The 23934-nt window shown below is 51.8% G+C and overlaps 1 protein-coding gene across 6 annotated transcripts in view; it reads right to left on the bottom strand.

Moving 5' to 3' along the window:
* Window positions 1-23934, bottom strand: part of RAP1GAP2 (RAP1 GTPase activating protein 2) — a 227885-nt gene that overhangs the window by 170983 nt on the left and 32968 nt on the right. For 3 of the 6 annotated variants that reach the window (XR_015243925.1, XM_086686312.1, XM_086686316.1), the window contains one exon: window positions 17737-17772. Coding sequence is in view for 4 of the 6 variants with exons in the window: in XM_086686312.1 (XP_086542438.1) it covers window positions 17737-17772 (36 nt within the window). In the remaining 2 variants the exon portion in view is untranslated. Of the gene's footprint in view, window positions 1-9257; window positions 9352-17736; window positions 17773-21399; window positions 21490-23934 lie in introns of those variants that run through there. The other 3 variants (XM_086686315.1, XM_086686318.1, XM_086686317.1) reach the window with 3 other exon arrangements.

Consider the following 23934-nt stretch of genomic DNA (forward strand, 5'->3'; position numbering starts at 1 on the left):
TGGAGCCTGTTTCCAATTCTGTGTCTCCCTCTCTCTCTGCCCCTCCCCTGTTCATGCTCTGTCTCTCTCTGTCTCAAAAATAAATAAACGTTAAAAAAAAAAGTTTTTAATAAAAAAAATTTAAAAAAAGAAATATTTTCCCAAAAAATAAAATTTGAAACAATCTGTGAAAATATGTTACCTTTAGTGGTAGTCCAAAAAGTAATCAAAGACACAAAGATTTATATTCAAGGATGTTTTTGCAGCATTATTTATTAATAGTTAAAAATGTATAAGACAACCTTAATATCTAAAATGTAAAGCAATGATTAAATAAATTATGAAACATCATAATAGGATTGTTATGCAATATTTTTAACCATGTTTTTAAAGAGTATTTAATTGTGTCAAAAATGTAATTACATAATAACTTTTAAAAGGAAGCTAAAAAGCACAAAAAGACTAAAAAGAAACATCAAACTAGTAACATTTCAGGTGGCAGGGCATGGGTTTTTATTTTTCCATCCCAATATTTGTATGCATTTATAAATCTTCTACAGTGAGCATGTACTATTTTTATAATCAAGAAAAAGGCTATTTTTAAAAAAGGGACGCCTGGGTGGCTCAGTCGGTTGAGCATCCGACTTCAGCTCAGGTCATAATCTCACAGTCCCTGAGTTCGAGCCCCGCGTCGGGCTCTGTGCTGACAGCTCAGAGCCTGGAGCCTGCTTCAGATTCTGTCTCCCTCTCTCTCCACCCCTCCCCTGCTCATGCTCTGTCTCTGTCTCAAAAATAAATAAAAACATTAAAAAAAATTTTTAAGGAAAAAAAGACTGTACTGATATGGGGAAATGCTTGTTACACTATGCAGAGAAAAGAAGACCCAAGGAGGCCATGGGGGCTTTTGTTCACTTACTCAGAGTTACGGTAGTGCTGATGTAATAGAGAATAAAATAAAATGTACTCTGTCAATCAAATAAATGCAAAAGTTAAATATCAATGAGGACTTGGGGACTGAATCCACATATACCCCTGACAGGAGTGTTAATGGTAAAACCTCCTTGGGAAGGGGAGGGGAGGGGAGGGGAGGGGAGGGGAGGGGAGGGAAGGGAAGGGAAGGGAAGGGAAGGGAAGGGGAGGGAAGGGAAGTAAGGGGAGGGGAAGGGAGGGGAGGGAAGGTATCGCAGTATAACTGAATACAATGTACATTACCTTCAGCTGTACAATAGTGATTGATCGAGTGTATACATTATGCTATATGCTCACAAGTGCAGCTGCCATCTGAAACCACACAACACTACTAACTGACTATATTCCTTATGCTGTACCTTTTATCCCTGACTCACTCATTCCGTAACTGCAAGCCCATACATCCCACTCTCCGCCCCTCTGACAGTTTGTTCTCTGTATTTATGGTCTGTTTCTGCTTTTTGTTTATTTGTTTGCCTTGTTTTGTAGATTCCACACATAAGTAAAATCATAAAACCTGTCTTTCTTTTTGCTTTAAATTCTAGTATAGTTAACCTACAAGTGTTATATCAAAATAAAAGGCTTCTGCACAGTGAAGGAAACAATCAACAAAACTAAAAGGGAACCTACTGAATGGGAGAAGATATTTGCAAATGATATTTCCAATAAAGGGTCAGAATCCAGAATATAGAAAGAACTTATAGATACGGGTGACTAGCTGGCTCAGTCGGTAGAGTACACAACTCTTAATCTCGGAGTCGTGAGTTCAAGCCCCACACTGGGCATGCAGCCTACTTAAAATAAAAAATAAAAATAAAATTAAAAACATACAAAAATAATTTATACAACCCAACACCCAAAAAACAAATAATCTGATTAATGGGCAGAAGAAATGAACATAAAACCTCTCTTGAGGGCAGTATGTCTACCTCTGGAAGAGCTGCAACCCAACAGCCCTGCCTCCTGGTAACCCCCCACACACACACCCAGCCTCACCCAAATGCACAGAGGGTCACACGAGAGGACAGTTATTACAGTACTGTCTGCAATATAAGAAAATGGAAATGACCCAAGAGCCCACCAACAGGACATAAAAGGGGGAAACAAAAGATGTGACATGTGTGTACCAAAAAATGCCACATGGCAGTGAGGCATGAATGCAGAACTGCAGTGGTAACAACGAACGCCGTTCTAAGCCCTTGGCATACGTAAGCTTACGGAATCTGCAAAATAATCTACGAGGTTTCGGTTTTACTATTATTCCCATTTTACAGACGACTAAAGTAGGCACAGAGAAATTAAGTCACCTGCCTGGAGTCTCACAAGCTGGTAAGTGGCAGAGCCAAGACCTGTACCCCAACAGCCCGAGGCCAGAACATGGCCAGGATACATTCACGTAAGCTTGAAAGGACATCATGCATGTGGATTCTTAATACACAGGAAAAAGTATATAATGTCTCTAGATGCCTATCCATGGATGTGACGGTGCTAAAAACACTGACTGAGAAAAAACACACCACGTTCCTGGTAGTACTCGCCTCTATGGATGGGGGGGACAGGGCAATGGGGCCAAGAAGGAATGATTACAGGAATTTGACTTTATGATGTCCTTTCTTTTCTTTAAAAAGAAAAAAAAAAAAAGCTCAAAAAGTTTAAAATAGAATTACCATATGATCCAACAACTCAGCTTCCGGGTATATACCCGAAAGAACTGAAAGCAGGGACTGAAACAGGTATTTGGAGACTCCTGTTCATGGCAGCGTATCGGCCAAAAGGTCCACGTGTTCATCCATAGATGAATGGATAAACAAAATGTGGCTAAACAAAATATACATACGATAGTCTTCAATCTTAAAGAGGAAGGAAATTCTGACACGCTACAACATGGATGAATCTTGAAGACGTTTCACTAGCGAAAGAAGCCATACACAAAAGGGCCAATGCTGTACAGATACACTCGCCTGGGGCCACTTAGAGTGACCACATTCATAAAGTCAGAAAGTAGATGGCTGTGGTTGCCATGGGCTGGAGGGAGGGCAGGAGGAGTGGGGAGTTAGTGTTCAACGGGTGCAGAGTTTCAGTTTGGGACAAGGAAAAAGTTCTAGAAATGGTGAGTGGTGGGGGTTGTACATTATAAATATACTCAATGCCACTTAGTGCTATCCTTAAAAATGGTTACAATAGGGGCGCCTGGGTGGCGCAGTCGGTTAAGCATCCGACTTCAGCCAGGTCACGATCTCACGGTCCGTGAGTTCGAGCCCCGCGTCAGGCCCTGGGCTGATGGCTCAGAGCCTGGAGCCTGTTTCCGATTCCGTGTCTCCCTCTCTCTCTGCCCCTCCCCCATTCATGCTCTGTCTCTCTCTGTCCCAAAAATAAAAAAAAAAAAAAAAATGGTTACAATAATAAATCTCATATTATGTATATTTTACCACAATTTTTTAAAGGTTTATTTATTTATTTTGAGAGAGAGAACACAAGTGGGAGGAGGGGAAGAGAGAGAGAGAGAGAGAAGAGAATCCCAAGCAGGCTCCACACTGTCAGCACAGAGCCCGAGGCGGGGCTCAATCCCACGAACCGCCAGATCATGACCTGAGCCGAAATCAAGAGTCAGCCACTCAACAGACTGAGCCTTGCAGGCACCCCTATTTTACCACAACGTCTAATAAGGTTTGGTGAAAATGCAACAAAATGTTAACAGCTGTCAGGTTCGGGTCATCAGTACTCTGAGGTGGCCATGTCATTATTGTAAAAAATCAAACAAGCACGGGGCGCCTGAATTGTCTCAGTCAGTTAAGCATCTGACTCTTGATTTCGGCTCAGGTCATGATCTCACGGTTCATGAGATCAAGCCCTGCATCAGGCTCCGCACTGAGAGCATGGAACCTGCTTGGGACTCTCTCTGTCTCTCTCTCTGCCCCTCCCTGGTGCATGTGCACGCATTCTCTCTCTCTCAGAATGAAGAAATAAACTTAAAAAAAATCAAACCAACACAACCAGAACCTCCGGACGGCAGAGGGTGTGGAAGGCAAGGCCCTTGCAGGCAGGACACCCCTCCCAGCTGGCCCAAGGCCTTCCATCTCTTCCCTCCCCCTCCTACTTTTACTGTATCATGGTTGCTACGGAAACAGGGCCCCTTGGGCTCCCAGAGCTCAGCCTAGGTGCTACTGACTCCAGGAATAATGTCAGAGTATGAATAAAACAAAAGCCCGACCATCCAGGCCTCGTATACACACACACACACACACACACACACACACACACACACTCACACACACACACACACGTCTGCACTCCTGGTGGATTTCCTACTGAAGGTGTGTCCATCCATGTGCCTGCACTGATACCACTTGCCCATACCTGTCAGCAGCAGGCCTGGGTCTGGGTGCATATGGGTCCAGTTTGCCCCTGTGGGTATGCCTGCATGCACGCGGGCATATCACATGGGCACCTGTGTCCACACAGCCCAGGACTATTGTTACTAATATCGGAAATACTGTGGCAGGTAACATGTACCAACCGCTATGTACCGGGCAGGGTGCTCCAGGGTGCCTGGATCATCTCCTTGTAACCGCACAATAGGACCCACATTTGTGATCCCCACATAAATGAGGCACAGAGAGGTTGTATGGCTTGCCCAAGGTCACCCAGAGCACATGAACCTAACCACTGAATCTAGATTACGGGGAGAAGAGCTTTAAATGTCACTGGCTCCCAAAGAGCCACAAACACAGCTGCACCAGAAGGAGCACCTCTGGCCCTGATGAGGCCCAGGTGTCCCAGGCCCCACTCAGGCCTAAGGAAGCAGATTCCCCAGGGTGGGTCTGCACAGCAGCCAGGGGTGGGCACCCCTGATCCAGCCTATGCTGAGCTGGCAGGAGGGTCTGGACAGGGCATGGCAGGGTGAGGTCCCTTCAAGTCCTCTTTCTGGGCCCAGAAATGCACCTGGAAAAGCCTGTAGCCCAGAGATCCTCAATTCCAGATGTGTCTACCGGCAGCAAGGCAACCAGGAAAGTGGCAATGGCTGCGTTGCATGCGCGCGCGCGCGCACACACACACACACACACACACACACACGCGCACACACACACACCCTCAGGGCAGGGCTCTAGAAGTCAGTAATGTGGCTTTGCGGCCTGCCAGGCACGGATTTCCGCCCACTCCACCCTCGAAGAATGAGGAGGGCGTGGGACGGAAGATGACACTGTGGTACCCTGCTGGTTCACAGCCCAGCCCGAGGCAGGGAGGGGTCAACCACCTCACCTAAACAACAAACTGTGACGGAGCTGGGCTGGGCACCCCAGAGGCTCCCACAGCCTCAGATTTCAAGGGGAGAGGGACGCGGGCAGAAACCACTGGACCACCGCAGAGCAGGAAGAAGTAAAGGCATTTCCTGCTAAGGGAACAACATAAGCAAAGAAGTAAAGGCATCAAGGCGAAAAAGTGCCAGAAAACAGCAAGTCACACCGTCTGGCTTGGAGCTGAAGATCAAGAGGAGGCACGGTTGTAAGAAAAGTGGGAGGGGGGGGAGGAACCCACCAAACCCTAGAAATGTGCTGAGACACAGAGAAGTTAAATAACTTGCCCAAGTTCATCCAGATGGTGGAGTCCGGATTTAAAACATAGGCTGCCTGGGGCGCCTGGGTGGCGCAGTCGGTTAAGCGTCCGGCTTCAGCCAGGTCACGATCTCACGGTCCGTGAGTTCGAGCCCCGCGTCAGGCTCTGGGCTGATGGCTCAGAGCCTGGAGCCTGTTTCCGATTCTGTGTCTCCCTCTCTCTGCCCCTCCCCTGTTCATGCTCTGTCCCTCTCTGTCCCAAAAATAAATAAACGTTGAAAAGAAAAAAAAAAAAATTTAAAAAAAAAAAAAATAAAACATAGGCTGCCTGACTCTGAAGCACACGGAATAACCACTAAGACGGGGTTCACTGGTTGGCAGCCTTTTCCTCCGTGCACACCTTGCAATGCTGTGAAGTGAGCCCAGCTTGGCCTGGAGCAGTAGTCCTCTTTGGGGAGGGGAAGCTTCTACTCCCTCCCCTCTGAAAACTCAGCAATGCCCGGACACATTTTTGACTGTCACTCCTAGGGGGCAGGTTGCTAGTGTCTCGTAAGCAAAGGCCAGAGACGCTGCTCAACATCTACAACGCACAGGACAGCCCCCGAAACAAAGATTTATCCAGCCCCAAATGTCAACAGAAACCTTAACCTAGAGTGACCCACCCACCTGGAGCCCATTTTAACATCCAACCTGACCTGAACCATTGACAATCAGCACACTGCTCATCCCTTGGGACTGGGGTTCCCAGAAACTATTGCACATTAGAATTACCTGGAAATCAGGGCACCTAGGTGGCTCAGTCGGTTGAGCGTCCGACTTTGGCTCAGGTCATGATCTCACAGTTCGTGAGTTCCAGCCCCGCATCAGGCTCGGTGCTGACAGCTCAGAGCCCAGAGCCTGCTTCAGATTCTGTGTCTCCCTCTCTCTCTGCCCCTCCCCTGCTCACACTGTCTCTCTCTTTCTCTCTCTCAAAAATAAATAAACACTAAAAAAAAAGAATGAAAAAAAAAAACACTGGAAATCTTTAAAAAAAAAAAAAAAATACTGATGATGGGACCCACCCACCCCAGACATTCTGATTTCCAACTCTGGAACTGGGTGTGACCTGGGCATGAGAATCTTTTAAAGCCTCCCAGGTGATAGCAAAGTGCAAAACATCTGGGAACCACTGCCTTGAGGGAGAGGAGGATCAAATTATCTGCTATGGACCAGAGACCGTTAGTGGATGCTAATGCCAGAAAGAGAGGACACTGGAAAGTCAACACAACCAAAACACGCCCAGCCCCCCACCAGCTTGGGGCGGGGACGGTCCCCACACCAGGCTCCCAGGAACTAGACTATGTGCAGTCAGCACTAACAAAGCCTGCCACGGGCACACAGAGGGCAGAGCTAGAGACGACTTTGGCATGACGGATTAGTCAGAGCTGGCAGAGGCCTGAGGAGGAGGTTAATTAGAGAGCCTTTGTCAACTGTCTGGACAGGAGATAATGGGCCTGAACCAGGAGGAGGGCGGGAGAGGGCCTCGTGACTCAGGGACTTCACAACCCGGTGACAGAGAAAGAACTGGATTGGAAGACAGAAAAGGTTAATTGAGAGTGAGTGTGGTCTGGGGACAGAGCAGGAAGTGATCAGTCAGCGGCTGAAGGCGGAGATGAGAGCACCTGGGAGGGGGTGACCTGGGACAGGGACTAGGGAGTCGGCCATGGGGAGACAGGGAGCTGGAACCCGAGAGGGATGACAGCCCCAGATCATCACAACTGGCCCACTGGTGACCCTCTGCGCTGAACCTGGCCTACAGGGCAGGCCACACATGGCTTGAGTTAGCTCTCAAGACTTTTCCTAAAATTCCAGATTTCCAGCTTCTCTTGGACAGTGGAAGATCTGGCAAGACAGGCAAGCACCCCCACAGACGCTGATATGTGCCCCCAGACCCCTTCCTGTGGTTGTCTTCGGCCCTGCCAGATCCCTGCAGCCATCAGGCCTATCTTCAGAAAGAAGAGACAAGACAACGTGCTAAGCCAGAAAGCGGTGATGATGGAGGGGCTGCTAGGGGGAGGAGGAAAGGAGCCAGGTGCTGCACAGAGCCAGACAGCTCTGTCCTGGTCCCCCACCCCCCACCTCAAGCTAGGAACATGCCCACTTGCGACCTCACATACTGATCTGTAAATAAGGAGGCTGATGCCCATGACCTCTAGTTGCCCACCCTCATGTCCACTGGGCTTCTGCAGGCTGCCCAGGTCAACCCTTCTGACCAGGCTTTGAGATGAAGCCTAGAGAAAACCTGATTCTTTCCAACACAGATTACCCCAGGCAGTGAGAAATCCCAACTACAGCTGAAGGGGCCAGGGATGACCAGCCGGGGGGGGGGGGGGGGGGAAGAACACTGGGAACAAGAACCACCTTCCAAAATCTAAAGGAATGTCAGGAAAACAAGGGATTAGCCTTGTTTGGGGAGGGATGAGAAACCAAGGAATGGCAGCTACAGAGATTCCAGATTAAAAGAATGGTCATCTTTGAACAATCAGAACTGTATTGTAATAGAATAGGCATCCTTACAAAGTAATGAGCTCCCTGTTGCTGGAGGTAACCAAGCTCAGGTTCAGTGACTAGTTTCAGGGGCACAATGAATTTATGTAGTGGCTCATTTGACTTTTTTATTTCAAGTTCTGAGATTCAAGGGCTCCAGAGATCTGGAGATCTCCCTTAAAGGCTCCCACACCTCCCAATGCTCCCAGGGCAAGCTGTTGGGGATCAGGCTCTGGACTCTGCCTTCCAGAAAAGAAGGGCCTAGATGGTCTGGAAAAAGCACAGAACGTCCACTTCCTTGCTCCCCTTGCCCTTCAGAAACCCCACAACCACACAGCCAGACCTAGCAACCCCTGCTGCACAGCCCCCATCCCAGCAGAGCCTCACCAGGCCCCCTCAGAGGGAGAGGGAACAGCTAGCTCCTGGGAGAGGGCCCTCTACATCCTCTCCCCACACTCCCATCCCCACTCCCTGCTCCCAGCCCCACAGGGGACAGCAGAAGGAAGGAAATAGAAGCAAGCACCCCCACATTCCCAGGCACCCTGTCCAGCAGGAGCCTCTCTGTGGGCAGCGGGGGTCCTGACACACCCCGGGGTCCACAATGTATGGACAGGAAGCACGTGGGAAGGACAATGTGGGGAATCAGAGCCTCTCTTCAAAGCCCATAAGAGCAATTCTTCCCCAGCCCTGGCCAAATCCAGCCCTTGGTGAGCCAAGTAAAGCCCTAGGGCCTCCTCCCCATGGGATTCTGAGTCTTCTCATCGAGTCAGGCCAGCAGGCCTCTAAGTCTGGGGAGACCTGTGAAGAAGCTCAAGTACATGGCCAGGGACCTGAGGACTGAAGGACCCTTTCAGGGAGCTGAATGGGGTGAGGAGGCTCCCCCAAGAAGAGCTGGGCCCAGGCTGGTGGGCCCCAGGCTGCCCATCTGCATTCCACTCTCCTGTTTCCCTGCCCTGGTCCCCCACAGTAACACACTTAGCCCTGTCCCATGGGATCAATAAGGACCACTCAGCTCCCCAGCCACTTGGCAAACACCCCCACAGGGCCCCAGGAATAAGCAGAACCCCTCCTGCCCATAGTCTCATACCCATCTCAGAAGGGCCCGATGCCCAGTGCCCACTGGCCAGAGCTTCCAGCTAGCTCCCTGTTTGCCCATCAGGAGACACCCACCGGACCTGGTCAAGACCCAGGAAGCTGCTTGTCCACCAAGAATCCAGAACAGGGACTCACCAGGGCTTCCTAGGCATGGCGGGGACCAGCCGGGATGAGGGCCAGGAACACACAAATCCCTGGAGTTTGCAGACCTTGCTGCCTGGCAAATGGCACCTCCAGGTGCATCCTCAGTGTCTGGCAATGAAATCAGGCCACAGCCCAATTGCCAGCTGAACACCCGCCCGCCTTGCTTCTCCCTGTAGCCACTCACGCCCTGAGACTCCAGATCCCAAAAGAGACATGTTCGTGGTTACCATAGGAACTCGCTAAAGCCAAAAAAGGCACCACACAGTCACCCACATGGGCCCTCAAAGCTCATGTCCACCTGCACAGGCAAGCGCACACACACGCCTACACACACCCACACACGCCTACACTGTGCTCAGGCTCAGGGCCACAGGGTGTCGGGAAGTGGGTGCCCTGCATGCGTGGTCCAGCCAGCTGCTGATTACAAGGGCAGTGGCGCCAGCCGGTGCTTACCCAGAGCTCACCTGCCAAAGGCACCCTAGGAGCTGAGCAGGGTTGGGGGTCACGGCCCAGGTCACTGCCAGGCCTGCCTGCAAGGTCAGGGAGAGGGCACTTCCTGGCCTGTTTCCTGACCACAGACCATCTCTTGCAACCCTTCACATGTTGCTCCTCTCCTCTGTCCCCTCTATGGTCGGGGGCGGGGGGGAGGGTAGGTATGACGGTCAGGATCTACACTGGCCACGTGGAGAGGGGAGAGGGGGGAGGGGAGAGTAGGGATCATGTATTCAGAGCCTTACTCCCCCATCTCCATAAATGGGGCCAACATCCACCCAAGGGCTCACCCAGAAACTTGAAAGTCTTCACCTTGACCCCTCCCTTGCTCTCACCTTCCACATCGAAACCAATCCAGGCTGGGAAGACCACCTCTTCGATAACTCTCCAATCTGTCCACTCTCTCCAACCCACTGTCCCCGCCCCAGCCTCCAACCTCTCCAGTGAGTCAGCAGAGGACAGCCAGAGGACCCTCTGACTCAAATCTGGGTCCTACTCCCCTTAAAACCCTGCAGTGGCTCCGGTCACCCAGAGAAGCCAGCTCAGCCCTCCGCACAGCTGTCCCATACTGCCAGAGGCTGCCCAGCCTGCCCCCATACTCCCACCCCAGTATTCCATCTGGTGGTAGTAACCGCCCCCAGATCCCTCCCACCCGCTGCGTTTCTCACCTCACTGTCTGTGCACTGTTGCTGCCTCTCTCTTCTGTGGACTGACCTTACTCACCCTCGGATAGGGCTCAGGCATCACCAAGTCTGCAGGAAACCCCTTCCATCCTCTCAGAGGACATCTCTGCCAGCCCTCCTCACACTCCCCTGCAGTTGTCTGACTATACATCTGCCTGCCTCCAGGGCTGTAAGCTTTCACGAGCAGAGACCATGTCTTTTTCATCTCTGTTTTCCCACCAACCCCAGGGCCTGGCACCGGGCTTGGAATGGGGGTGCCCAGTAATTATGAGCTGAACTGATGCAGCATTCTAACCCCCAGAACAGCAAGCTCCCCTGCCCTTAACAACCCAGCATACTCTCAGCACATTCCCTGGGTGTGTAAGAGGAAGTGACTAAGGGGGCAGCCCCAGAAGGTTCTAGAACATCTTAGTGCTACCTGAAGGATTCTTGTAATCCACTGTAAGCAAAGTCCTGGTGGAAAATGGGGAAATTAACTGGTGATCATGGCCTTCGGCCAATGCATGAAAAAAGCCACGAAATTGGAATCAAGGGTGGACTGCGGAGCCATAGGCTTTCTGGAAGGAAGGCTGGAAAGCTGGAGGCAGAGACTTGATGCACTGATACCTGGGCCCTGACTCTGCTCTCTCCCCAACATGAGCATGTGGCCTTGCCAACACTACCACAAGAACCAGGAGAAGCAGATGTCTGTAAAGGTAACCATCTAGATTTTGTGTGTAATTCTCACTGACTGGAGATCGAAGCCCTGAGTTTACAGCCCCCATCCTGCATGAGCCATGGCTCCAGCAGCTGCCATCGAGGACCCTAGGGGCCAAGAGAAGATACGCTGCGTCTGCTCCTGCCTGTGTGGTCACCCTGCTTCTAATAAAATGTTGAATTCTTAGCTGGTGAAATCTGAACCTAGAGTAGGGATGGCCGTGTGGTATCTTCTGGCCAAACCACAGGACAGCTGAAATGCTGCTCTTTGCCGGGCTGCTGGGAAGATGTTCCTCCAGGCCCTCTCCCTCCCTCTCTTGAGGAAGAAACAAGAGGACACAGTCACCTCCAGGCTTCATCACGTGCTTTCTCTCTATTCAGAGAAGCCATTTCTAGTGACCAAGAACTGGGACCATCAGTTAGAAAGGAGGCTTTGGGGGGCACCTGGGTGGCTCAGTCAGTTAAGCATCAGTCATGATTTCACAGTTTGTGGGGTCGAGCCCCCCGTCGGGCTCTGTGCTGACAGCTCAGAGCCTGAAGCCTGCTTTGGATCCTGTGTCTCCCTCTCTCTCTGCCCCTTCCCTGCTCCCTCTCCCCCCCCCACCTCTCTCTCTCTCTCTCTCTCTCTCTCAAAAATAAATAAACATAAAAAATTGTATAAAAAAAAGAAAGTTGGATTCTGTTTCCTACAAGGCAATGGGTTCTAGATTTCCCCACCATCAGGAATGTGCTTGCTTCTGTGCCCCCAGCAGTGGAGACAGGCTGCACTGAATCATCCCTATGCTCACCCAGTCCCATTATGGCCAGTTGCTGTGTATGACAGTCATCTCAGATGGCTGGAGCATGGCTTACCAGCCTGTGCAGCAGAAACACACACACACACACACACACACACACACACACACACGTACCCACACATGTGTGCGTGCCCATCTCTTTCTTTAGCAAAGAAACAGGGGTCTGTGAGGGAGGGCAGGGGCAGCAAAAAGGAATGGAGGAAGGTTATCTGAGGCTCCCAGCTCAGGTCCTCACCTCCTGGATGCTGCTTCAAGAACCTCCATGAGCAAATCCTAGATTTGCCAGCCTGGGCTCTCCTCTGGGGGAATCTAGTCTATGGCTCAACTACTGCAGTTGATGAAGGGTCAGCCCCCAGAAGGTTCTAGAACATCTTGGTGGTACTGAAGGATTCTTATAACCTTATCCTAAGCTGGCCTCGGACCCATCTGCTGATTCTGCCTCTTTCTCTCCTTCCCTCCACCTGCACATGATAGGCTAACCATAATGACCCATAACTGAATCATTCACCAAATCTAGATTGAGAACCTGCTATGTGCCAAACACGATGTTAGATTCTAGGGTGCCAGAGACGAAGTGTGCAGAGCCCCTGTTTTCAAAGACATTCGTTCATGCATGTATGCATTCACTTTTTCAACAGCGAGTACCTCCCATCATTGAGGTCCTCAGAGAAACACAAAAGGACAAAGGTCATGAAGGTAAACTCCTAGAATGTCAAAGCTACAAGAGAGCAGGTTAGACAGTAGCCCAACCATCCTGTCTTACAGATGGGGAAGCTGAGTCTTGGAGAAGTTAACCATTTGCCCATCTGTTAGCCTGGGGCTATAACCTGGCCCTCCCAACTCCTCCCGTGTGCACGGCCACCACCTCCCTCTCCGCTGTTCCCGTGTGGCTCCGTGCCCCCTGCACCTTGCCGGTGAGGCTCCTCATCATTCAGGCACCAGAGATGCCACTCGACCTGGGCCTGCAGCAAGGGCATGTGGTGTGAAGGCAGAGGTGCATATTCTGTGCCACCCAGATTAGGTGCACGGCCCCCGAGCAGAGCAGGGGTAAAAAGAGTGAGAAAGCAGAGTGGCCAAGGGAGGTGCTGAGAACGACTCAGCTCCAGCCTGGATGAAACCAGCCACGAAGTACAGACCGGGATTCAAACCCCAGCCCCGTGATTTCTTCACCGATGACCTTAACCAAGTGTCCTGCCTCCATCTTCTCAGCTGTACCACGCCGAGAGCGACGGCAGCTGCTTCAGGAGGCGGTTGTGAAACTTCAGGGAAACTGTGCCATTTCAACTTAGCACACCGTAAGTGCTCAGCAGTGGCGAGGCCAGAACCCCCACCTTCAGAGCTGGGTGGCTCAGGGACACCTCCAGGAGATACGCGCTGACTGTCTTTGTGTGGAGAGCGCTAGGTCCCCGGAGAAAGAGCGCAACTGAGAGCGCAGGCCACAGCGCAGGGGTGTCTGCTGCTCAGCAAAGTCAACGGACTACACTAGTAGAGAGAAAGAGGTCTCGCCCAGCGGAGGCAGACGGAGGGTGGCACCCTGGTGCCTAGGAGAGCTGTAGCCCATGTAGTTGGCTTCCCAAGGGACATACCAGCGGGGCGCCTGGGTGGCTCAGTCGGTTAAGCGTCTGACTCTTGATTTCGGGTCAGGTCATGGTCTCACTTTCGAGTTCGAGCCCCACATCAGGCTCTGTGCTGACAGTGCAGATTCTACTTGGGATTCTCTCTCTCCCTCTCTCAATGCCCGTACCCTGCTTGCTCTCACTCTCAAAATAAATCAATAAACTTTAAAAATGTTAATCTAATGGACATATCAGCGAGCAGAGCCATATCCTGGGCATCTAGGCAGATCTCCACATTAGGGACTATCAATGGAGGGGAGGAAGACAAATGAAAAAACAAGGACTGAACTCCCTTTTAGTCCCCAGGGTGGCGGGGGTGGCTAGCTTAAAGCTCATATGGTGTCCGTCCAGCCCACAAACCACCTTTCTTCGTGGGAACTAACCCCTCCCACATAGAGAGGTGACCACAGCAGCCATATTTTATCATAAAACTTCATGTCTCCAGCTAAACTGATTGGACCAGGGGTACACAACTGACCCAAGCTGGGCCAGTAAGATTCTCTCTCTTTTTCAACAGTTTTATTGAGATGTAATTTACACATGATACAATTCATCATTTTAAAGTACACGATGCAATGGCTTTAGTATATTCGCAAGGTTGTGCCACCATCACCACTATCTGGTCCTCGGACATTTACATCACCCCACAAAGACACCTGCATCCTTTAGCACTCACTCCCCCTAACAACCTCCCCAGCCCTAGGAAACCACGAATCTATTTTCTGTCTCTGTGGATTTGCTTACTCTAGACTTCTCATATAAATGGAATCACACAATATGTGGTTGTGACTTTCACTTAGCATAATGTTTCCAAAGTTCATCTATGTTGTAATATGTGTCAGTACTTGGTTTCTTTTGATGGCCAAATGGTATGCCATTGTATCGATGTGTCACGTTTTGTTTACCCATCCATCTGTTGATAAACATTTGGGTTGTCTCCACTTTGGGCTATTATTAATCATGCCGCTATGAACATTCGTGTTACAAGTTTCTACATGAACAACATATATTTTCATTTCTCTTGGGTATGTACTTAAGAGAGGAATTGCTGGTCATATGGTAACTCTGTGTTTAACCTTTTGAGAAACTGCCAGATTGTTTTCCAAAGCAGCTGCACCATTTTACATTCCCAGCAGCCAGCGGTGAACAAGGGTTCCAGTTTCTCCCCATCCACACCAATACCTGCCATTATCTTCTTTCTGATTATAGTCATTCTAATGGGTGTGAGGTAGTATCTCACTGTGGCTTTTGTGTATATTTCCCTGATGGCTAATGATGCTGAACATCTTTTCACGTGCTTATTGTCCATTTATGTATCCTCTTTGGAGAAATGTCTATTCAGATCCTTTGCACATTTTCTAATTGTGTTGTCTTTGTATTGTTGAGAGCTCTTTATGTATTTTAGATAAAAGTCCCTTATCAGATATGATTTGCAAATATTTTCTCCCACTCTGTGGATTGACAGTTCACTTTCTTGATGGTGTCCTTTGTAACACAGAAGTTTTTGATTTGGATGAAGTTCAATTTATCAATTTGTTGTTGTTGCTTATGCTTTTGGTGTCATATCTAAGAAACCACTGCCTTATTCGAAGTCACAAAGATTTACTCCTATGTTTTCTTCTAAGAGTTTTATAGGTTTAGCTCTTACATTTAGGTCTTTGATCCATTTGAAGTTAATTTTTACATATGGTGTGAGAGAGGGGTTCCATTTCATTCTTTTGGATGTAGATATAGCTGTACCAGCACCATTTGTTGAAAGACTATTTTTCTCTATTGAATTGTCTTGGCACACTTGTTGAAAAATCAACTGACCACAAAAGTGAGGGATTTAAAAAAAAAGTGAGGGATTTATTTCTGGACTCTGAATTCTGTTTCACTGATCTATATGGCTATCCTTACACCAGTACCAAATGGTCTTGATTACTGTAGCCTTGTAGTAAATTTCAAAATCAGGAAGTATAGTCCTCGAAATTTGTTCTTCTTTTTCAAGACTACCCATAAGTTTAGGGGTGCCTGGGTGGCTCAGCCAGTTCAGCGTCTGACTCTTGATCTCAGTTCAGGTCAAGGTCTCACATTTCTTGGGATCAAGCCCCACGTCAGGCTCTGTGCTGACAACACGGAGCTTGCTTGGGATTCTCTCTCCCTCCCTCTCTCTCTCTCTCTCTCTCTCTCTGCGCCTCCCCCGCTCGTACGCTTTCCCCCCGACTTTTTCTCTCTCTCAAAATAAGTAAATAATCTTTTAAAAAAAGAAAGAAAAAACAACCCTTAAATTTCTGTATGAATTTTAGGATCAGTTTAGCAGTTACTGCAAGGAAGCCAGCAGGAATCTTGTTGGGGAGGCTCTCCAGTTCCAGCTCAACCCCTCCTGAACTCTAGCTCCACTTTCTCCCCTGGGTTCCCTGAGACACCCTGGGATCTTTTCTGTATTCTCTTCTGCTTAACCATATTACACTGAGTTTTTCTTTCTTGCAATCAGAAGAATATTAACCAAGCACCAGTAAGAACACAGTGCTACACACCATCCCAAACAGCCATCTCAGCACTACCTCCCTAGGACCAAAGCCCTCAAACTGCCCCCCAGATACTCAATCCCAACACTGGCCAGTGCCCCCAACCCTTCACTACACCTTGAAACTAGTTCCCTTCCAGGTTAGACACATCATCTTTACCCGTTAAACAGCCTCTCAATAAATGCCTGTGAAATTGAACTAAACATCCCAAAACAACACCAAAAGAAACATTCCCACCACTCCACCCCCGCTTAGTAACCCTGCTTCGTGCCTAATTCTCATTCAATACGCAGATAAGAAGCTCTCGGAAAATTAGACTTCAGACAAAGGATGCAAAAACTGAAGTCTGGAGAAGTTAAATGCCTTGCCCATGAGTGACGATTTGCCCTGAACACTGAGCCACACTGATGCACACCCCACGCCAACCGGCATAGGCCCGGGTGCACCTATTGTCCCGCCCCATCTTTAAGAGCCGCTAGAGAAGCTGCCTCCTCCTGGCAGTCTTCCAAGACTACTCCCACGGCAGAAAGCTCTCAGAAGGCAGGGACTGTCTGCCACTCATCCCGGCCCTGCTAATTGCTTACCCTCACCGTTCTGAGCAAAACAGACCAAAGTGGGAAGTTTCTTATTCTCACCCCTATCTGCCGACGCTCAAGACCGGCTGTGCTTTGCCCGGGGACCTGTACCCAGGGCATACACAGCCAGTGCTAGCAACTAGATGGCATGGCAGAGGGAGGCCGGCCTGGAAAACCTTTCAGCTGAGATGGGGTGTCACAGGCGGGAGGAGCTGCCTCTGAAGGAGGACACTCATTGGAGGAATTTCTCATGCACCAGCAAACTCACATATGGCAGGATAATATTTTGGGCTAGTGACCAATGCTATTTTTTCCTCCTAGAATTCCCCTCCTTTTCAATTCACTCAATTGGAGCAGGTGGTTGGTCAGTACTCATGGCCCAGGGAGGGATGAAGATGGAATGACTTTTTCAAAGTCTGAAGCGGGGAGGGGAATCAGGATGCAAACACAATGGCTGGGGAGAAATACACATGGAAAAGGAGCAACGACGGTGAGGGAGGAGCAGGTGGAGGTTCTGGGAGAGAGGTGTGTCTGCGCAGGGCTTCCCAGACAGACGGGCAGACATATGGCAAACCGCGGCAGACAACTCCCAGCCCCCGAATCTGGTGTTGAAGCCTCAGAGAGCCGCAGGGCTGGGCTCATCAGGATGACATTTGTCTGGTAACAGATGACTCAGTGGCCAACTGACCACATGCACACTGGGGTGTTTCATGAGGCTTTAGAACTATGTGGCACAATTTTCCAGGTAGGTAGGAATGTCAGAAAGACTGAGGGATCGGGGACTTCACATAATAATCAAGGGGATAGGAAATAAAATTATCTTTCTCACGTCCAAGTTATGGCCTAAAAGACACCACTGTATGCATTACCATCAACCTGGCACCTGCTGCTTCCATCCCAGCATGCTTTTCTCCAGACACCCCAGGAATCAAGAGCCCTGTCCAACCTCTCCAGTCCAAAGCCCGTAAGACTGAGACGGAGAATCTGACAAATGCTACAGCCCCACTCTGGTTCCCCACAACGCAGGGGAAACGAGGGGCCCACAGGAGCTCTGGCCTGCCATCATCTCTGATCGCTACATAACAGGAAGTGGCTACTTACTTGACCTTCAGGCTCGCCAGCATGGTCTTGTCGATCCTGCCAAGAGAAAAGCAAGGGCTTTGGTCAGTGCCGAGGCTGAAGGCTGCCAACTAGCATCTGAAGGGCAGGTCCCTTAGCCAGTCTAGACCACCAGACCGGCAGGGCCCTGGAGGGGACAGCCGCTCCTGCCGGAGGCTCTCCTCCAGCCCAGGAAGAGAGGACTGTGAGCTCTGGGAGGGCTGGAGCCACATATAACCCTACAAGGCAGGTACTGTTATTCTTCCCATTTTAGAAATGAGGAAACAGAGGCTCGGGAGGATAACATCACTGGCCCAGTCTGAATCCAGGTTCCGACTCCAAACCCAGAGATCCCTTTGTATATAGCATCTCCCTTCATTGCCCCCACTCCACAAGAGGCATTTGCAAGCCAGCTGCATCAGTCACCGCAGCTGGACCTTCAACACATCGACCTTTCCCAGGCTTCTGCTTTGGAAAGATACCAGCACCCCAGCACCCCAGCAACAAGGACCCTCCTGTTCTAGGAGCTGCCAGTCCATGCAAGGAGGCAGACCCCACTCCTGAGACAGAACCCAAGAGCAGGCTCCAGGGTGCACGGACAAGTGGGAATTGTCAGGCACGGAGCTCAGAGCAGGGAAGATCACACGCACAGCAGGCTGTCCTGGCAGCCAGCTCCTCCACCCCAGGCTGCGCCCACCCTTGCTGGAAGACAAGGCAGTGCTGCTAAGCTTCTATTTTTACCCCGTGCATATGCCAGCCCTCGTGGCTGGTAAAAGAAGCCCCTTCCTCTCTCCAGACAGAAAGGTGGGCGAGATTCCCACTGTCAGCATCTCCTCTTGTTTAGGGGTCACAACCACCGGTGTCACCACCACCACCCCCATGTCATCAACACCACCACTGTCACCATCACCATCGGTGTCGCCACACCCCCATGTCAGCATCACCATCAGTGTCACCATCACTGTAAAGGTCACCATTACCCTCAGTGTCACCACCATCCCCTGTGTCACCATCACCATCAGTGCCACCCAAATCACTACCACGTCCAGGATGCTCGAAACCCTGGAAAGATCTTTCAGCCGCCCTATCCTGTATGTTCAGCTTTGCCACAAGCTTCCTTGCACACGACTCCCAGGGCAGCACGGGGATGGGAGCAGTGTCAGGGGCCACACAGGGAGGACACGGAGCTGTCATAAGTCAGCACCAAGCCCCTGAGTTGGGAGGTGGGATCCTTTCACTCTGAGTAAACTCCCAGCACCTTTGGATCTCAGTTTCCGGCAGCAAAACAAGCCACACCCCAAAGCTCCTGGCCCAGGTCCCTCCCAGCTTCTTCCCCACTGCATCCTGGGCCCCTTCCATGGAGCCTCCACAACTGGTCCTGAAGGGTCTCATGGGGCCCCCAAACCCTCTAGCATGCAGACTTGCCTCCTCTCCCATTCAGCCCACCAGAGCGGGGAGGGTGAATCCAGGAAGCAGAGCCTCCCATTCTGCTGTAATATTTGTAACCCAGAGCTACGGAGCTACCTAACTATGACCCCAACAGCAAGCCTTTACATTTTATATTTTCTCAAGGAATCCTTTTTAGTTCTTACGACATCCTGTGCATAAGGTGGAAATCCCCCACTTACACATGGGGAAACTGAGACCCAGAGAGGGGAAGTGTCCCGTCTGAGTTCCTCAACAGGCCAAGGTGGAGCCAGCAGTAGAACCCAGACTTCTGGTGTGGTGCCCTCTCAACCCAACCAGCACAGCACCCAGTGGGTCACAGCAACCCCTGGCCCAGCACCCACATCCACACCTACCCGGCAATCTATCCACAGGGTTCCCACGCTAGGGTGTGGCCCTGGGAGGGCAGGGCCTGTGGCCTTTGCAGGGCCAAGACAGGAGATAGGGCAGTAGCCGTGAAACCGAGGTTTTCTCTTTCAGAAAGCCAAACTCCCAAGGTTCTCCCTGGCGCCTTCTCCCTCCTCCCCACCCCATTCTCTCTCTTCACCTTGTCTGCTGCTGATGCCACTGGCTATCCACCCTGGCATCCAAAGGAGCTTCCAAAATACCGGCCCCTGAGATTCTGTTCGCAGTGTGGAGTGGACCAAGGCTCCAGGAATCTGCACTTTAGTCTCCAAGCCTCCCAGCTGGCAGCCATCTCCAGAGGACGGCTGCTCTAACCCTCCAAGCCCACCAGAAAGCCCTGCACCCCCTCAGACTCAATGAGCCCCTACCCAATGCCTGTCGTGGGCAAGAAACACTTCACTTAGTCGTTCCATAAGCGTGTACTGAGCACGTACAACGTGCCACACACAGTTCCTCGTTCTGCTCCACACCTTCCAGAGGAGGGTGGGTCTCAGAGGTACCCTCTCATGGCCTGGGCCCTGTCCTGTAGCGATCCCAGCCAGCCTGACTGGGAAGCACACTAGGTGATTTGGACCCAGACCACACCCTCGGGACAGGAACCCCTTGGCCCCGCCATCAGGGAGGGCCTGTGAGCAGGCACTAGGCCACACTGTGCCACCTGTAGCATCATGTCATCCTCGCTGTCCCTAACTGCCAAACATGGAGCACCCACAACCCCTCCTGCCAGAGGGTGGATGGCAAAGAGCCTCCAAAGAGGAGGAAAAGGGAAGTCAAAAGCCGCACACACACAGAAGCGTAAACAGCCAGAGGAGCAGAACCCACCTCCTCCCAGACCCTGGGCCCCCTCCCTCTGTCCCTCGCCTCTGTGTCCCCCCAATTAGCCCACCAGCCTCCACACCAGGGCACCCCTGGCCACCCTCCCTGCAGCAGCAGGAATCTTTGACAAGGCCCCAGGTCCACAAGCTGAAAGGAAACCGATAATGAAAACCACTTGACCCCGTTCCCCAGCTGAGGAGAAGCTGCCAGCAGCTGGTAACCATAGACAAGTCTTTGACCTTGGTCTCCCCGTTTTCTGGCCCCCTAGGGAGGAAAGAGCTTCTCCCTTGTCCCAGACAGAAGCTTAGTGGCAAAAGGTGGCCCAGAGGTCCAGGGGAGAAGCGCGAACCCAGCTGCTCCGGCTGGGACAGAGCCAGGATTGGCTGGCCGGGCGGGGGGCGGGACCTGTGCAGATGGGTGTGCCCTGCCTTCTCCACCTTTGCCACGGAGAGGACTGAGCCCAGAGGTCCCCTGTGCAGGAGACGCCCCATCACAACATCACGTACAAAGCGGACACAGGAGGAGTGTGTGGCACACCTGCCCAGACAAGGGCACTCAAAGCGGGAGAAGCCCAGACGTGCACACACACCTGCTCAGAAGCGCCGAGTGCACACGTGGTCACACACACAGCACACCCACCCAGCCAGGCACACACTTCATACCTGGCTGTACAGACTGGGAGCTGCAGACATGCCACACACACATGGGAACAGGCACAGACACAACATTCAGCCACAGCCACGCAGCCTCGTTCACACTGGCTCTGGCTCCAACCCTCCGGACTCCCTAGATCCTACTCCAGGGTGAGTGAGGGAAAGCTTAATGTCTGATACCCCGGCCACCTCCATCCGGCCACGGCATCTGCAATGCACCCTCCTACCCACCCGGATCTCAGGCACAACCTGAGCCCTCTGCTCACACAGGCAGCCCCAGCAGATGCAAGACGTCGCAGCTAGGTTCGCTCCCATCCCTTCAACCGCCGTCCCATCTGTCACCCACCATCCAAAGCCCCCAAAGGAGACACTGCGCTTCCTGCGAAACATGGCTGTGGCCGTGGGGCCCCGGAACCCAGCGACGTCCTCAGGACTGTTGGCAAAAAGGTGACAGTGCAGTGGGGTCAGCAGGGCCACAGGCGTAGGGCGGGACACTGGGTGTGGCACCTCCCCCACTGCCTGCCCCCAACCCCAGCACTTCCTGTGGGCGAGGCCGCGGGGCTGGGAGGTGTGTCCTGCCCTCCAGGAGGCACCAAGGAGGCAGGGGAGGTCGCAGAGGGCAGCTTCCCCATGCCCAGAGGAACCCGCAGCTCCGGAAGGGGCTCGGCTGGCAGATTGCACCACAGCCCGAGTTGGCAGCTCGGTCCCACACAGCCCTGGCTTCTCAGAACCCAAAAGAGGCCGGAGGAGTCCCACAGACATACCTGTGAGGGAAAGAGCTCGCTGGAAGGCTGGGGAGCCCTTCAGATGGCTCCTCACACCCACTCCCTGCAGCTGCCCAGGATGGGACCTCTGCCTTCCTGCTCCACCATGGCTCAGCACACACCAGATAAATCAGCCCCACACAGGTAAGGACACCCACACACTTGTGGACACGAGTACACGTGCACTGCCATGAGCACAGGGGCACACGCACGTGTGCACATATAGATGCACAGGACCCACAGGTGCACAGGCATGCTCACATAAGTGTCGTTACACACCCACACACACACGCGCACAGGTACCGCACATCCACATGCAGGTTCATATAGACTCAACAGAGACACCTGCACATACATCTCATATACACACAACTCCCCGTGACACAGGCTCACACGTGGACACAGACCCACGTGCACACACTCAGACTGCACACACGCCCTCAAGGTACGTTCACATGTACACACGCACAGTCACAGATCTGTGTTTCTCAGACGCCCTCAAGTGCCCAAGCAGAGGTCAGCAGTGGGAAGGTGGCACGTGTGTGCAAGTGTGTTTCTTTCTAGCGGGGAGAAAAAGCTAGCCCTCATCTCTGCATGCACCAATGCCGACCATGCCAGGTATACAGTAGGTGCTCACTAATGACAGCCCATGGAGGGGTGTGGCACATATGCTACCACAGACTAGGTCGGGGGGACACAGGTGGGGACCAGGCCCCTGCCCTGCTCCCCCAAGCAGTGGAGGAAGGGAAATAAAGCTACCGTGGCTGCTGCCACTGGCCTCTCTCACTGGCCCACCCTCCCCACAGTTTCCTGGTTGGGGTCCACTGCCACTCTGGGCACTGGATCTGTGTTGTGGGACCAGAGGGCCACCCCCAGGTCATGGACAAAGGGCACAGGCATTTCTATTTTCTTGACTCCGCTGAAGCAGGGAAGGCTACGTGGGCGGCAGGTGGCACGCTGGATGGGCTGCAGGCTCAGCTCAGGTCTGGGAGTGGCAAGGGTGGGATCCTTTCCTCTAAGGCAGCAGGCCTCTCGGCAGAAGCCTGGTGGTCCTCAGTTCAGGCCGAATACTCCGCCCCCACCTTCACCAGGAAAGGAAGGATGCTGTGGTTCACCCTCTGGGCTTGCGTCAGACCACTGGCTTCCCGCTGGATGTCCACTCCGTGCCCAGACCTCTCCCCACACTGCACCCACCCCACAGATGCTCAACAGGCACCATGGACACCTTGGGTCCTACTCGCCCTGCATCCACTTGGCCTCCCTCTGAGTAAAACAGTTCTGTGCTCCATCCACCCCCAGAGGGAGTACCTGGCCAGCCTGACCAACCAGGGCAACCACAGTAACTAGCTCAGGAGTGGGGCAGGAGAAGTCAGTGGACCCAACAAGACTCACTCCCAGAGCACACCCCTTCTCCTGCCTAGGTTGCTAAACCACAGGATGGGAGCACCACACAGAGGAGGGCAGGGGCAAGAACTGCCACCCAGTGAAGAGGTCAGGTCTTCAGGACATCATCAAATCTCCTGGCGGAGTGCCTGGGTAGCTCTGTCCATTCGACATCTGACTCTCAGATTCGGCTCAGGTCATGATCTCCCAATTCGTGGGTTCAAGCCCTGGGTCAGGCTCTGCACTGACAGCTCAGAGCCTGGAGCCTGTTACAGATTCTGCGTCTCCCTCTCTGTCTGCCCCTCCCCCACTCATGCTTGCTAGCTTGCACGCGCTCTCTCTCTCTCTCTCTCTCTTTAATATTTTTAAAAAATTTTTAAATAGAATTGAATTTCTCTCACTCTCCACTGAGGAAGTCCCAACTAAGAGGGAGAGCCTGATGTGTGTAAGAGTGAAGGTCAGAAACACCCGTGGCTGCTCAGCCTGCTGCCTCACCAACCCTGACTCCAGGCCAAGCAGACGGGCCTGGCCGTCATGCGGGTAACCAACAACACATTTCCTGTTGCAAATTACTTAGTTTTTCATCAATTAGAGGGAGTTCACAGTGAACCCATCATGGGAGCACGTGATTTAGTGTGTGAGACAATGAAGTGGGGTTATACCAATAAGCTGGGGCACTTCCGAGTACCCATCATCTAGTCTTATCTGTCCACACATGTGACCCTGTTTTCCTG

Source organism: Puma concolor, chromosome E1 (assembly GCF_028749965.1).
Source record: "Puma concolor isolate L17-30 chromosome E1, mPumCon1.1.hap2, whole genome shotgun sequence".
NCBI classification, from domain to species: Eukaryota; Metazoa; Chordata; class Mammalia; order Carnivora; family Felidae; genus Puma; species Puma concolor.